This window comes from Anopheles merus, chromosome 2L (genome assembly GCF_017562075.2).
Source record: "Anopheles merus strain MAF chromosome 2L, AmerM5.1, whole genome shotgun sequence".
NCBI lineage: Eukaryota > Metazoa > Arthropoda > Insecta > Diptera > Culicidae > Anopheles > Anopheles merus.
The window spans coordinates 44513343-44527476 of record NC_054083.1 but is presented as its reverse complement, the minus strand read 5'-3'; the positions used below and the strand labels follow the sequence as shown (position 1 = coordinate 44527476).

Below are 14134 nucleotides of genomic sequence, written 5' to 3'. Positions count from 1 at the left end.
TATCGTATTCGAGTTTTATTCAGCAAAGGGGGTAGGTGTGTAGATAAATAAGTTTGTGCAACCGGCCTCGCGTGGCCCCGTTACTGCTGAATCACTTCCTTCTGCGGTTCCTGTGCGGGTTCGCTTACCGCTGGCTCGGCCACCAGCTCTGTCGCAGGATTGCGCTTAATTTCAATCACCTCGATGTATGGGCTGTACATGGGAGAAAGCAAAAGAGATTGTTAGAAAGCATGTTTAACGCTACCGAAAAAAAACACTCTCCAACTTACCTCGGCTTGGGAAGATCCTTGTTCGGGACGGCCGGTTCCGGGTTGAAGAACGTACGCAATCCAGTAATCCACTGCGGCACAATGTCACCCTCGGCCTGTGGAGTCGTGGCCTGGAAGTCGTTCGTCAGCACAACCGGCACGGGCGTCGTTTCGGGCTCTCCGTTCAGCGCATTGGTCGCCCGGTACAGCATGTACTTGGCGTACAGTTTCGGCTTCTCGAGTGCCTCACTTGCCACCCGCCACGGGTAACCGACGGCGTACCGGAGCTGTTCGGCCACGTTCGACATCGCATCGCGCGACACATCCATCGCGTTCTGTGCCGTCCGGTAGACCTGATCCTTTGCTTCCTGCAGCGCTTGCTCTTCGCGCTCGACCAGCGTCTTCTGCGCCTCGATCGCACGGGTCAGTATGGCGGCACGGGCACCGTACTGTGCGCCCACGATCGACACCACCACCAGCAGTGCCAGCAGCGGGTGGAACCGAACTTTTGATGGGACTGACATTTCGAGCACTTGGACTGGGGACTAGCTTGTGCGGGAGTTGCTGCAACTCGTGCTGCTGCTGCTGCTGCTGCTACGGGTGTGCTTCAGTGGTTAGCCTCGAGTGTAATGCGAGCAATTGCCGATGGTCGTATGCTTATTTATAGGCACATTAGGGCTTAGACGCTTAGCAAGCCCCGCCGGGTGACAGGTAAAAGGTAGAAAGGTAGCAACGATTAGAACCGGAAGCATGCGGGCACCACCAATCAATCACGCACCACTCACCCAAAACACTCCGGGAGGGCGAGAAAAGTCGGTCCGGTTTCGGTAGTAACTCAGCGCAAAGGTCAGGTAGAGAGATGGATGGTAAGCACCAACCGTTCTCACGTCGCATCACGTCATTCCGAGGTGGGTATGGTTCCGCCCGGGTGAATCTCGAGTCCGCCGGCAAACAACTGACGGTGAGCTGATGTGAGATGAGCGGGAGAAGGTGCGAAAAAAAAACACAAACGAACATCACCTGGGGGATGATCATGGTGGAGCTTGATCTTTGCATAAAATTTATCACCTTATCGGCAGCCACCGTCAGTCGGCATTCAATCTTCAACGCTACCGGACGCGTCTGGCTTGTGAGGTTTTACAGTGATTCAGTCACCTTCAGGCGTGTCTGATCGTGATCGTGAGTGCAAAAAAAAAGAAAAGAAAACAACAACAAACAGCAAACCAGTGTGATCCTCGCGCGCAGTAGGCGGATTTCCATTTAGATCAATGTCAACGATGCGCGGACCTTTGAAAGTGAGTTGAATCCGTTATTTTCCGGCATGTGTCTGTGTGTCTTTCTCAAGAGCGATCTTTGCATGATCTTTGTTGATCACGGCGAAGCATTTCTTATTTCCTGGATCGTTCTCATCCGTCAGGTGCTGGTGGATTTTGTCGCAGAAAAAAAAACAACTCCACACAGGCTCTGCTATCCGCAGAGCGGTGAAATTTGATCGGTACGGGAGTTAAGTTTGCAATTTATACGATAATGATGATCATCATGCTGTTCAGCGCCAGAACTTGTCTTGGGCAGTATCAAACCCCCTTTAGGGGCTTTCTGGAATGTGACAAAACATGGGAGGAAACCTTCTTTCGGTCCTTCATCAACATTCCGGTTAGCGTTCTGCCGTTAATTGCTGATCGGGGTTTTGGCAGCCGGCGGCAATTGCTTAACCGCTTACCGGGCCCAATGTTGTGAGTGCTAACAACTGCGGCAAATGCGGCATTCAAGGGCATTTGCATACAGTGCCGTACGGTGTGCGGTACGTCACCTGCTGCTTCGGGCAGGGTTTTGCAGGCGCGTACAAATGGGATCTGTTTTCTTCTCGAATTTTGCACGACGAGAGCTACGTTTTCGCAAACAAAGTGAAAGTGCAGCCGTGCACGTTATGAAACGCATTCCTGCCTTGGGTTGTAGTTTTCACTGCTGTGGGGAATTTGGCTACTAAACTAAGTTCAGAGTTGCAATGCTATATGGAAGTGGGATATACGGATCGGTGATGATCTGTTCAGACTTTGGAGGTTTTATTATTGTTGAAAAAGATAGATTTTAATGCCCCCAAATACTTCAATGTCAGGCGTTCAATTTATTTTATAGTGGGATATACGATCGAAGATGATCTAGTCATACTTTGGATGATATTATTTGAAAAAGTTAGATTTTTATGCCGCCGGTTACTTCAATATAAGAGTTCAATTTCTCTTACAAAGGGGATATACGATCGATGATGATCTTGTCATATTTTAGATGATGTTGTTTGAAAAAGTTGAATTTTAATGCCTCTGGATGCTTCCATGTCCGAGTTTAATGTCTCTTAATGTAGGATGTACGATCGATGATGATCTTGTCATACTATGGAAGTTAGATTTTGATGCCTCTGGATGCATCAATATCAGAGTACCATTTCACTTAAAGTGGGTTATACGATCGATGATGATCTTATTATACTTTGGTTAATATTATTTCGAAAAAGTTAGATCTATATGTCACTGGATGCTTCATAGCCAAAGTTGCAAAAAGATCTTAAAATGAAATACACAATTACACACGATGTTCTTGTCATATTTTTTGCTGACATCTTCCATTAAGCCCTTCACATGAATCTCACGAACGATGAACGGTCGTGAAACTCTTGGGAAAGCGTGATCATTGCTCATCTCAATGTTTGTTAAACAATTTCCTTCTTTTACCTGCAAACACTGACACCCTTTAACCGGCAGGACACTTTCAGCGAAGTTTCTAGAGGCGCGAGAAAACCCCTCACGAACCACGATCGCGTGAAATGCAAAAAAGTGATCATGCGCATCATCGGCACGACTGCATTAAACCCGACAAGGTGGCTGCATCTTACCACCTGAGTGGTTTAGTTGGAGCACTTTTTAGGACGCTTACTAAACGCTAAATTACTTATGCAAGCAATGCTAATGGAGAAAGGATTTGTCAAATGAATAAGAAGAAAAAAAGAAGAGGAAGTCAAACGCAAGCAATAAACTGTTGCTTTCTATCGTTGTGTTGTGCAAACGTTTCCCATAATGTAATTAACACTCCCCGGTTTATGCAAAATGCTTGCTGCTCGGTGAAGATTGTGTCATCGAGCGTGTTTGTCAAACGGCTGCCAGTGCTTACAAATCATACATCTCTATTAAACCTGTGTGTTTTTGCCATATATTGTGTTTTTAGGTGTGTACGATCGCCGTGTCCCTGCTGGCGGTGGGACTTTGTACAGCGGCACCACAGTCCGGGCAACCGGTGGCCGAGTACCCGACCGGTGCGTTCAACGATCGCGTCCCCAACAACGAGAACAATCAGCAGTTTAAGGAGTATGCCGAGTTTCTGACACGCTTCGACGATTGGGTCACCGGGAAGAAGGTCCCAATCCCGGCCGACCCGGTGACCGATGCGCTGCATCAGGATCTGCCCCCTAATGTGCCGAACTTTGCGCAACTACGCCCGGTTCGTCAACTGTCGTTGGCTCAGTTTGATGACCCCGTGCCCCAGGGCAGTGAAGCGATCCCGGAGTATAACGAGTACATTCGTGTGCTGACACGATTCGACCCCTACGTTACCGGCCAGCAGGACGGGCATGCGGTGTTCAAGCGCGAGGACAAACCGGACGGTACGCTTATCAGCAGCGAGAAGACTTTCGGTGAGCAGATCGAGGATAAGGTACCGGAAACGACATCGACCAGCTCTGATCCAGCGTACGGTGATTTTATCAAGGAGCTGAAGCGCTTCGATCCCTGGCTGGTCGGGTATAATGTGACGATCCCGCACAATGCGACGGCCGATCAGGTCTGGAACAGTGGTAAAGGCAAGGCGAATTAAAAGCGATCAGTATTATAGCTCTGCGATCGAGAGCAGCCGGAGCGTTTGTATATACGCATGTTATCCTTCAATCTATCATCCTCTGCCAGAAAGGATTGCATGAACTTTACAATAAAGTAAATGATTTGGATTTTGGAATAACGGTTGGGTGTTGTCTGTGAGGCATCTACATATAGTGGCAGGTACCATCCGAACATTGATAGGTTCTCTCAAGTCTTTCGATCATATCAACAACGGTACCTGTCCTGATCAACGATCGTTGAGTGAGCGATAGTTTGGCATGAGCTGGCTCGTTGAGTAAAAAATGAACTTATCGATCGAATACGAAACGATTCATCACTTTTGCTCCAGTGCAGATTTGGCGTATGATTGTTTGTTAACCCTTTATTTAATGAATTAAAAATGGAACACAACTACTAATCGTGCGTGATCGATCGTTGATCAGAACAGGTACACAAATTTGTAGGAGTTAAGTGGAACACTGATCAATCTGATTTTTACTGTATTATACTGTAAGATATTGGAGATACAAAAGTCTGGAAGTCATGATCATGAAGTCATCCAACATCCATACACTAAGTCCAATCATTTGTAAATTCAAATCTGTGATTTAATCTAAGCTAATTCAACTACAGCACATCTGGCTACCCTTCAGCATCGCACGGAATTAACCTAACACGCAATCTGTTTAACAGTTTGATTACTCACGCACCGAACACACTCACACATCCATATGAGGTTAGCCGACCAAAGGCAAAGTCAAAGGCAAAAGTATGTGAAAATGATTACAAACCATTACGGGATGGCCCCCAATGGAACTGGAACTGGACCCAGCTTTGATAACAGCTGACCTCTAGCAGCATATGTCTTGATTATTCCTACCTTCCATGGAGCTGAACGCGGTGCGATCGGGTCGAACAATTTGAATATTTTTGGAGCCCGCTATCAATATGCTTGTCATCGTGTATATTTTGCGTTTTGGAGTAAACTTTACTTACAAAAAAAATCCTAAACTACTCCGGAAAATCCTTTGAAAACATTAGCCTTGAGAAGCAATTAATCGTCTCGGTGAATCCCACATCGTCTTCTGGCAAAACAAAAATTCCCCTTCCGCGCGATGTTTGTTGTTTTGATTTGCTGCACCGTTTTTCGAATACCAATCAACGCTTGAGATAATGCAAAGCGTTAGCTGCATTGCAAACTACAACTAGCCAGTGCGCGCAGCTTGATCACTATATAAGAAGGCATTCAGTGCAGCGGTGCCAGGAAACTGACCAGTCCAGCCGGAGACGCTGCACAGTAAATAGCTCAGTACAGTTTGAGTGAGTGAAGCGAAGTATAGCTTAACATTGCCATCATGACTAAATGGGTAGGTTGCCGGTGTACATTGCTCGATCCGAACTCCGGAAAAGCGACGATCTTCAGTGACAGTGAACAGTGATTTTCAACGTTTTTTGGTCGTCCTTTTTCAGGGACCTATTTTGTTGGCGATCTTTGTCGTCGTGGCGATTGTCGCCGTTCAAGCCGACCATGGTGGTGAACACGGTGGCCAAGATGATCACAGGAAACATGCAGACTACCACGGATCGGATTCGCACCATGGCCACGGAAAGGACGGCAAGAAATGCGATCATGGACATAAACATGGCAGGGATCATGCTGCGGGACATCACAATCACGATCATGAGCATGGTCACTCGCACGGATCGGATCACGGCCATCAGGATGGGCACGGACACTAGGGGAAATGTGATCACGCTGTAAAGAGAAAACTTCTTTGCTTTTTTTTTCAAGCCATATGAACATTCAAATAAAAAAAGTATTTAAAATGTATCAAACCAAGGGATTCTTGTTCATTTTTTATATTTCATAATTACAACTGACACAATCTTTGATTATTTCTTCGTGATTGTACGTTCTATCCCCGTACTCGTTGATCATCAAACTTGATTACAGGATTTGATTATGGATGGAAACTATTACTTTAATTTTAGACCGATCATCACGTCTCAGAGATGAGAAATGTGATAGAGAGGTTGCAATAAACTACAGTTTGGAGCACAAACTTAGTTCATTAGTTCTATTTTCTCGTTGAGCATACTAAAAAAACAACTAAGTCAGATCATTTAGCAGATATGATCATTTACGTTCAATTACCATTTTATTTACTGTCTTTTATCAATACATACCAAACCAGACTGTCCAGACCACCGTTGGCAAGGAATAACTATCCGATTGTGTGATACTAATACGTTTCGGGAGTCTATATAGGCCAGCATGACTGCGTAGGTCATCAAAAAGATGGATTTATTGAATATTGATTCATTTGTAATCCCTTGTAATTTTTTTTTACTTTACTTCTCCAAGCATTTGTGTTGTCTGAGTCGGGATGACCATCTAAACGGGATACCTTTATCTGTTTTTCAGTAGTAAATTAACCGAACGTTAACAATAACTACTTACTCAGTGTTAAACAACAACACAAATTAGAATGAGCCTGTGAGAGACGTTTTAAGAAAGAACTTTATATTTGCTGGACTCGTCGTTTGGCAGCATTGCTAAGCGCCTAAAGGTATGCAATCGAGTAATTTTAAATCATCAACAATAGCCCTTACTGTATTTTATATCCAATTTTCCAATCAATGTCTGTCCTGAACTCGATACTTTTTTGAAGATATAACCATCTCCAACTTTTTCTACTTCTTTTCAATGTATCATTTCCCAGACGTTGTTAGATTCCTTCAAGAGTTTCATTTCAAACGAGTATTTCGCTATTGATCATTATTATGATCGATCGAGCGCCAATTGTAACTGTTGGATTTCTCCCAAGACGAGTTGCCTGCTATTTAGAGTGAACAAATCGAAAGCCTTTTCCGTCCAGCATATGCTCAGCAAACAAGAGCTTTAAAAATAGAAAAAAAAAACGTGTACAAAAAATAATTTAAATTTATAGTACTGCCTTCTCGTTTCATGTAACGACTTACGCTATCATACCGGACTATATAAGTTTGATGTACTTACAATCTATTAACAAACTGTATAGGCAATCTTTACTACGTGAACATTGTCGTAACGTGAATAGATTATAAATTTAAAATTTAATTATTTAAGATCGATAGTGTGTAATTTGGATAAAAATAAATTGCAGAAATTACATGTGTGAACAGTGTTTACTTCCCAAACAGTGAAAAATCCAAAGCATGTCCATTGCTCACTAGATTGATCCTATTCTAACACATCTTATTACTCATCAAGAACCTCCAAGGACATAATGGTTGATGACCCAGAGGCATTGTGTTGCTCTGTGTGGTCAGAACAAAATACAATAAAAAAAAACTGTAGCTTGTAGATGCGAACACCGCTGAAAGACCGTTGATAAAATCTTATTGCGTAAGACATATTTGTGGCAAAATGAGCCACCAGTGTATTTGTAAACAATTGTCTTACCCACCATACAGCCACAACACATGCACCCGTAAGGCAAAACATTCTAATCGCAACCAGTGACACGGCAGAGTGTATTGCCACCGCATTCTCTGCCGCACAAAATGCCTCCTCCCCGCTCGCCGATCAACGCACATAAGAACGCGTTTGTGAAGTGTTGATAAGGATTTTTGCATCTGTTTTACTGTTTTCTAGTTTATTTCATTCATTATGGCCGGTTTTTTGTGATGCCTTTGGACTCGCAATAGTTCGAATGATCGTGTTTCCAGCCCCCACCGATCCATCCTATTTTTGTTTTTTTTTGCTTGCTTTTTCGAGACTCTATTTCCCCGGGGCTGGGAAGAACCCACTCCGAACTAAATCCCTCCGAAGTTGTTTGTCCGTCCCAAGCAATGCCCTGTGTGTGTGTGTGTGTTGTCATCCTTCCTCCACCAAACCATCCGGCCTCATCATCGGGGGTTTGATTGCGTGTAATCGTACAAGATTGTGCTGGTTATGATGATGAACTGGTTGATCCTCTACAAACCCAAGGCCCAAGCCCGCGCGGCGAGCGGAAGTGGCAACCAACACAACCTTGCTGCCTTGATGGGCGAGCCCTGCATCTGCTGCCGCTGCTGCCGAAATGAAGTCATTGATGATGCCCGATGTGAACCTGCGACCGGCCGAACCGAGCCCTGGATCGGGCGAGAACTATAAAAGAACGCACAATCTGCCGGAGAGCGATCAGTAGCGAACAAGCGAACGCGTCTGTTAAAACATTTTGGAGCAGTTTGAACTAAGGTCGTGAACGAAAGCATAAGATGGCAAAGTTTCTGGTACGTTGTGTGATGCTGTGTGAATAAGAAGGAGAAATCTTGGACCGTTTCTATTCTCCGAGTGAAATGATTGTGATGTCTAACGTGTTGTCGTTCTTCGCTTTTTACTCCAATTTTTAGATGTCTTCCCTGTTTCTGGTGATCGCCATCGTCGCGATGGTTAGCGCACAAGGTAATTATTAGTGTCGGTGTGGTTGGAGCCGCTAGAACGCGAAAACAACGGAATAATTAAAGTGTAGAAACACTAACGGTGTAAAGTTGAGATCAGAAACAGATTTCAAAATGCCTTGCTGCAGAAGCAAACCAGTGGATGAAGCTGACAAAACAAACGTAACATTATTTGCTTTACATTGCTCTCACTCCCTATCGAATAGGCGGACACGGTGGCCACAATGATGGACACGGACATGGCGGATTTGGTGGCCAGGGACACAATGGTGGTGGCCAGCACGGAGGCTTTGGCGGTGGACAGCACGGAGGCTTTGGCGGTGGCCAGCACGGCGTTGGCGGTGGACACCAGGGAGGCTTTGGCGGTGGCCATGGACAGAAGAACGTGCACGGAGGTGGTGGCCAGCACGGAGGACACGGCCAGGGCTTCGGAGGACACGGCCAGGTCGGTGGTCACGGACACGGCCAACAGCATGGTCATGGTGGATACAAGTCTCACGGCTACTGAATGAGTAAAGTTTAGGTTTGGTGTGTTTTCTAAGGGATAAAATAAATTGTGATTTGAGTGTACATATGATATCGTGTTTTGTGTTTCGTTTTGCGTGTTTGTGTGTGTGTGTGTGTGTGTCCGTATGTTTCTAACGATTTAATGAGCCGGCGTGCTACGATCGCACCGGTACGCAAAAGACGCCGTAGCTTGATCTTTGTTTACCAATGTTTGACCTTGCGCGGACGGTTTACAAACAGGGGATGAGAATACCTTTGCTAAGGCTGACAAGAACAGGGAGGCTGTTCTGGGAAGGGTCGTGTTTCAAATATTTGTGATCATATTTGTATTGAAGTTTTTACCTATTTTTGAAGCAAGCTTGCTGAGGATCGATCTTGACCATGGAGGCTGTTTTGGAAGGGTCTTGTTTGTAATATTTGTAAACAAAATTATGTGTATTGAAATGCTTACCCATTCTTGAAGGAGATTTAAGCAAGCCTGCTGAGGATCGATCTTACGAAAGGGCAATGATAACATCAAATGACGCAAGCAGCAAGCAAAATTCCGCGTCCGCCTCTTCCAGGCAATAAAAATGCAATCCAATGCACTGTTCTTACGTTTAATGAGATCGTTTACGTTGAGATCGTAAAAATGGCACGACATGCAGAACACAACCTCTGCTTGGGCAGGGAGGCTGCCCCCGGCAAAGCGTTGGGGCCTAATTACAACCCTGAACAGATTACCGGAAAATAAGCCGGTCGGGATTGCGCTTCCCTCTTCTGATGATGCGTTGCTTGCGCTTCCCTCTTCTTCCTCCTACCGAAGATAAGAGAACCAAGAACGAGCGTCTGCGTAAGAATCTGGTCACAAGAACAAGATTTTGGATGCTGTCTGTACACAACAACAACAACAACAAAAAATGTAAGCTAACCAGCTCAGCCAAAACCGGTTAGACCGGTTCTGTTTTATTACTTTCGTTTGCTAAAATAGCAAGCATTTCGGACCTCCTGAGTGATAGAATTATCACTGTCCCGTGCCCGTTGCTTCTTGGACTTGTTATCGCTCCATGCAAACCCCAGCCAAGCGATTTCTGCCGGAATGAAAGTGATCGCATGCGATCGCCCTGAGGGGGTGTACGTTTTTGGCTGATCTGAGTGCTTTTTCTTTTTTTGACGTTATTTTACCGTGTTTTTTAGCGGCGCCCCTGGGATAGATAGGTTGGAAAATGCGCGGATACACAAAAAAGTGTAAAAGGAGAATAAAACGTTCGTCGCTTACGGTCTCACTCAAGTTCATCAGTCTATCTTGGTTGCTTAGAAGGGGCTTTTAACCGTGATTTATCTTGACAATAAAAAGTTGAGCTCGTTTTGCAAGGTTTCTCACTGTATCTCGTCACAATGGCATCCGTTCTGTCATGATATGTCGCAATATGTCGTAACGAAATAAACACTGATAATCTTACATTATTGTGTGACAATATTTATTATTTATTGTTCACCTAAAACAATATTCTTATCCGAAACCTATTCCTAATCCTAATCTGACAAAACATAAATTATCACAGTGCCTGTAGCTAGGAAGGAGAAAGGCAAGAAGATTGAACAGAATGGAAGTATAACCGAACCGAACCGAAGGATACCAAGGAAGAGCTGAAGTCAAAAAAATGACACAGGTTAAAGTGTTAAAGCGTTTAAGAAAGAAAAGAAAAGAACTATGAGATCGTTTGAACCATATCGTTTTATGATTCAAGAAAAATGGAACCCATTCGCAACGGGAATGCGAATGGAGTAAGATAGGGTAAGCAACCCTGCAATGGGAATGCGAAAATCTGGTTTGATAATTTTAGTTTAGCACAGTTTGGGAATTTCCAGGATTTTTGATTTTTTGCACGATATAAAAGCGAGCAAATTCGCGACACAGATTCACTCTGCTTCTAGCATCATTCCGCTTCGATCCTACGTTTAAAGTACGACTCCTGCCAACATGAAGATTATTCTGGTAAGTGTGTGACGTGAGATGGTTGCTGTATTCAAAAGATCTAACTTCTGAAAACTGTTTTGAATATAATTTTCGCTATTTTCTTTCATCCTGCAGCTCATTTCTGCATTCATCCTGCTCTGCATACAGCTGGCTAGTGGAGCTCCCTATTCAACGGCATCCGCAAAAGCACACGCGTCCTCACACGCTGGAGGCGTATCGATTGTTTACTCGCCGGCAGCCTACGAGGAGAGCGCAGATGTGATAGTGCATCGTGGCTCTGGTGGCCATGGTGTGCAGATTGTACAGATACCCCAAGTACATAGCTTTGCCAAAAGTTATGCTCACAGTGTAGTTTATTAATCTCACGAATGACACCACCATGGATATGAAGATTTAGTAGTTTGGCGCATGCTGTGCCAAGCTATTTGGATTGTTGGTTAAAAAATGTCAATAAAATGCTAGCAAAAGGACTAACCTAGGTGCACCAAAAAGCGACCAGAAATTACTTTTTTTCATTTTATTACTTTAACAAGATAAAGAGTTTATCACATTCAAGAGGTTCATATTTGACCCATTTGACCGGTCCCATGGTACAGTTGGCAATTGGTACGAGTCATGCACGTCATGGTTTCAACCCCGTATAGACTGTGTTAGTATGAAATCGCTGAAAATTAGACGAAAAGGTTTAAAGGACTTAAATGCCACAATTAACATGTGACATAGTCAATGCGGTTGAGATCTTTCCAGAGCTTGATTTGAATTTGTCCAAACAATTGCATACTTTTAGGCGCTTTAGATGCTCTATCTCTCTTCAACAACCGCTCGATGGTCTCATTTGAACACGACAAGCCAATTGCATACTTTCAGGCGTCAAACTCTAAATCTAACTTCATCGGTTATTAGAACACATATTCAAACAAATATCGCCCTTGTATGGTGCACACAGTAAACTTTATTTGAAATGTGAATATAAAGAGGAAGAAAACTTAAGTATGATACACATCGACGTCCGCTCCTACAAAACTGGCCCAATATCTGTGTCAAAGGGATCGGCGAATCGGCACTCAACATCTGCTACACCGCTTTACCAAGCGTTCCAGCGGTTTCCAGCGGCACCGGCAGCGGCGGGCCATCCGGCAGCGGCACCACGTCCAGCCCAGCTGTTGTAGCCAGCGCCAGCGGCTCCATAGCGGTTCCACTGGTCAGCACCGGCACCCCAACGGTTGGCGGGATCGTATCCTGACGAAGAGACAAGTTGGTAGAGAGAAAAAGAAAAAAAGCACACCACTTTAACATCAGTCCACAGTCCTGTAGCAAACCTGCGCGGCGGCCAGCGGCCATGTCATTACGGTTGTTGTAGCCACGGTTCCAGGCGTTCGGGTGGTTCCACGCGCTGCCATGGTTCCACGAGCTGGGATGGTTCCAGGCGGCCTGATCGCGGCCCCACGTGTTCTGTCCGGCGTTCCAGGCGTTCGGGTTGTTGTTCCAGGCCGACTCGGCCTGATCCAGCCCATCGGTGCGGCCCTGCTGGCCCGGCTTGCTGTTGTCGGCCGGTGCGGCACAGACGGCGGCCACCAGCAGCGCACTGATCAGCACAAACTTGAACATTTTCGTTGATCGTAGGTGGATGTTACAGTGGATCGGGTAAATTGACACTGGTGAGCTAGCTGAGCTGTGCCACTTGTTACTACTGAACTGTTTGTTCAACACTGAATGAAAATTACGCTAATTGGTAAGCTTTATATAGGTGGGAAGCGTCGGTGTGCAGTTGCAATCTACCTCGGGAGGGATTGTGCACCCCGCGGTACACTGAGCCGTCCGCGCTCATCCGTGTGACGTTTCCGTAGGCTATTGGATGGGTTTGAAATATTCAATGCCACGGAGAAGGAGGAGATCTTTATTCTAATACTTATTAGCGGACCATGATCCGAGCGCACCGCAGCACTGCACCGGCTGCGATAAACCTACGGGAAAGGTTAAAGTGAACCGTACGATCGAGCCGTATCGGCGTGAGGCTTTTCCACCAACCAACCAACCAACATCAGCTGCCCGGCATCCACATCACATTCGGACCGCCGGTGTCCGAAAAGACCACAGCCACAGTGAGCGCAGTCATGGCGGTGGCCTATTGCCACACCGCTCCATGCTGGCTGTGGCGATAATTTAAACTAATGCTTTGGTTTATTTACATTATTACACTTGCACACGGCGGGATGACTTTTCACACTCACCGTGCATGTGTTTGTGGCGGTATGCACCGCAGATCGTGGTTCATTCATCATCCGCAGACGGCGGTTAATGTACATTCGATTAATAGTTCACCAAATAATTAGCCGCACATTATCAGCAACGAGGGTGAAGGAGGGCGGAAGGGGGCAAGCATTTTGTTTTACCAGTAAACGGCAGGAGTATCGATTATGCTGCTCGCGCCGGTGTTCCTGGGTTGGAGGATGATCGTTACCGGCTGCCAGTGCGCCACTGCATCCGGGCGGTGTGGGATCGGGCAACAAATGAGGAGGAAATGATTGATGATGCTACCATGGCCTTAAGGGTGAGGAAGGGCCTCTGATAGGGGTGTTATTAATTCTAATTTAAATTGTTTCACCGTTCTAACGAGTGGTATGAATCATAGCTGACGCATGGACACTTCATAAAACTGTGTACAATTTAAAACACTATTTTTTTAACATTAAATGTAATATTCAAGGGGAGTACATTTGAAACACCACTTATTCATTGTAACAGTTTCAAATGAAATATGCTAACGATCGTGTAATTTTTCAAATGCAACCAAATGTCAAAGCAATCTAGCTGCCCGAGGATGCAGCACTGCTCTCTTCGCTTAGCAACGCGGTGTAGCGCCGCTCCATCTTTCGTTGGCGTAGTACGTACGTAAGCTACGCAGGAAGCTACTTGCGCGAGCCCGAATGTGTGACCTTATGCGTATTTTAGCGCAAACGCCCTCGCGCAGTGCCCGCAGTGTGTATCGATCCTGATCGTTGATCTTTAATTAGCTCGTACTTATTATTTTTTCTTCTTCTATATCTGTGTCACCACTGTTAGTAGCGAGCGGGCAGCTACCCGGACCGGAGAGCATATATACAACTGCAAGACAAATAGTAATCGGT

General features: G+C 45.3%; 5 protein-coding genes across 7 annotated transcripts; 3 read left to right on the top strand and 2 right to left on the bottom strand.

The window, feature by feature from the left end:
• Positions 1-1354, bottom strand: LOC121592081. Of its 2 annotated transcripts, XM_041913357.1 has the most exons (4): positions 1317-1354; positions 1034-1214; positions 270-934; positions 1-192 (listed from the first exon to the last, which is right to left on the bottom strand). In XM_041913357.1, the coding sequence occupies exons 3-4, from the start codon at positions 770-772 to the stop codon at positions 81-83; spliced, it is 615 nt and encodes a 204-aa protein (XP_041769291.1). In that variant the 5' UTR covers positions 773-934; positions 1034-1214; positions 1317-1354; the 3' UTR covers positions 1-80. The 2 variants fall into 2 exon arrangements, with proteins under 2 accessions (XP_041769291.1, XP_041769290.1); XM_041913356.1 differs by having other exon boundaries at positions 270-1214.
• On the top strand, positions 1332-4250 carry LOC121592080. Its single transcript, XM_041913355.1, has 2 exons — positions 1332-1543; positions 3468-4250. Exons 1-2 carry the CDS (start codon positions 1517-1519, stop codon positions 4110-4112), a joined length of 672 nt encoding a protein of 223 aa, XP_041769289.1. The 5' UTR covers positions 1332-1516; the 3' UTR covers positions 4113-4250.
• A 1112-nt stretch (positions 4251-5362) lies between these two features.
• On the top strand, positions 5363-5945 carry LOC121592083 (FKBP-type peptidyl-prolyl cis-trans isomerase SlyD-like). The gene is made up of 2 exons (XM_041913358.1): positions 5363-5481; positions 5585-5945. The coding sequence occupies exons 1-2, from the start codon at positions 5470-5472 to the stop codon at positions 5852-5854; spliced, it is 282 nt and encodes a 93-aa protein (XP_041769292.1). The 5' UTR covers positions 5363-5469; the 3' UTR covers positions 5855-5945.
• A 2311-nt stretch (positions 5946-8256) lies between these two features.
• Positions 8257-9109, top strand: LOC121594238 (cold and drought-regulated protein CORA). The gene is made up of 3 exons (XM_041917295.1): positions 8257-8371; positions 8492-8543; positions 8746-9109. Exons 1-3 carry the CDS (start codon positions 8357-8359, stop codon positions 9045-9047), a joined length of 369 nt encoding a protein of 122 aa, XP_041773229.1. The 5' UTR covers positions 8257-8356; the 3' UTR covers positions 9048-9109.
• A 2829-nt stretch (positions 9110-11938) lies between these two features.
• LOC121593021 (bifunctional endo-1,4-beta-xylanase XylA-like) lies at positions 11939-12739 on the bottom strand. Of its 2 annotated transcripts, none has more exons than XM_041915036.1 (2): positions 12326-12739; positions 11939-12245 (listed from the first exon to the last, which is right to left on the bottom strand). In XM_041915036.1, the coding sequence occupies exons 1-2, from the start codon at positions 12612-12614 to the stop codon at positions 12091-12093; spliced, it is 444 nt and encodes a 147-aa protein (XP_041770970.1). In that variant the 5' UTR covers positions 12615-12739; the 3' UTR covers positions 11939-12090. The 2 variants fall into 2 exon arrangements, with proteins under 2 accessions (XP_041770970.1, XP_041770971.1); XM_041915037.1 differs by having other exon boundaries at positions 12356-12738.
• Between the last annotated feature and the right edge of the window lie 1395 nt (positions 12740-14134).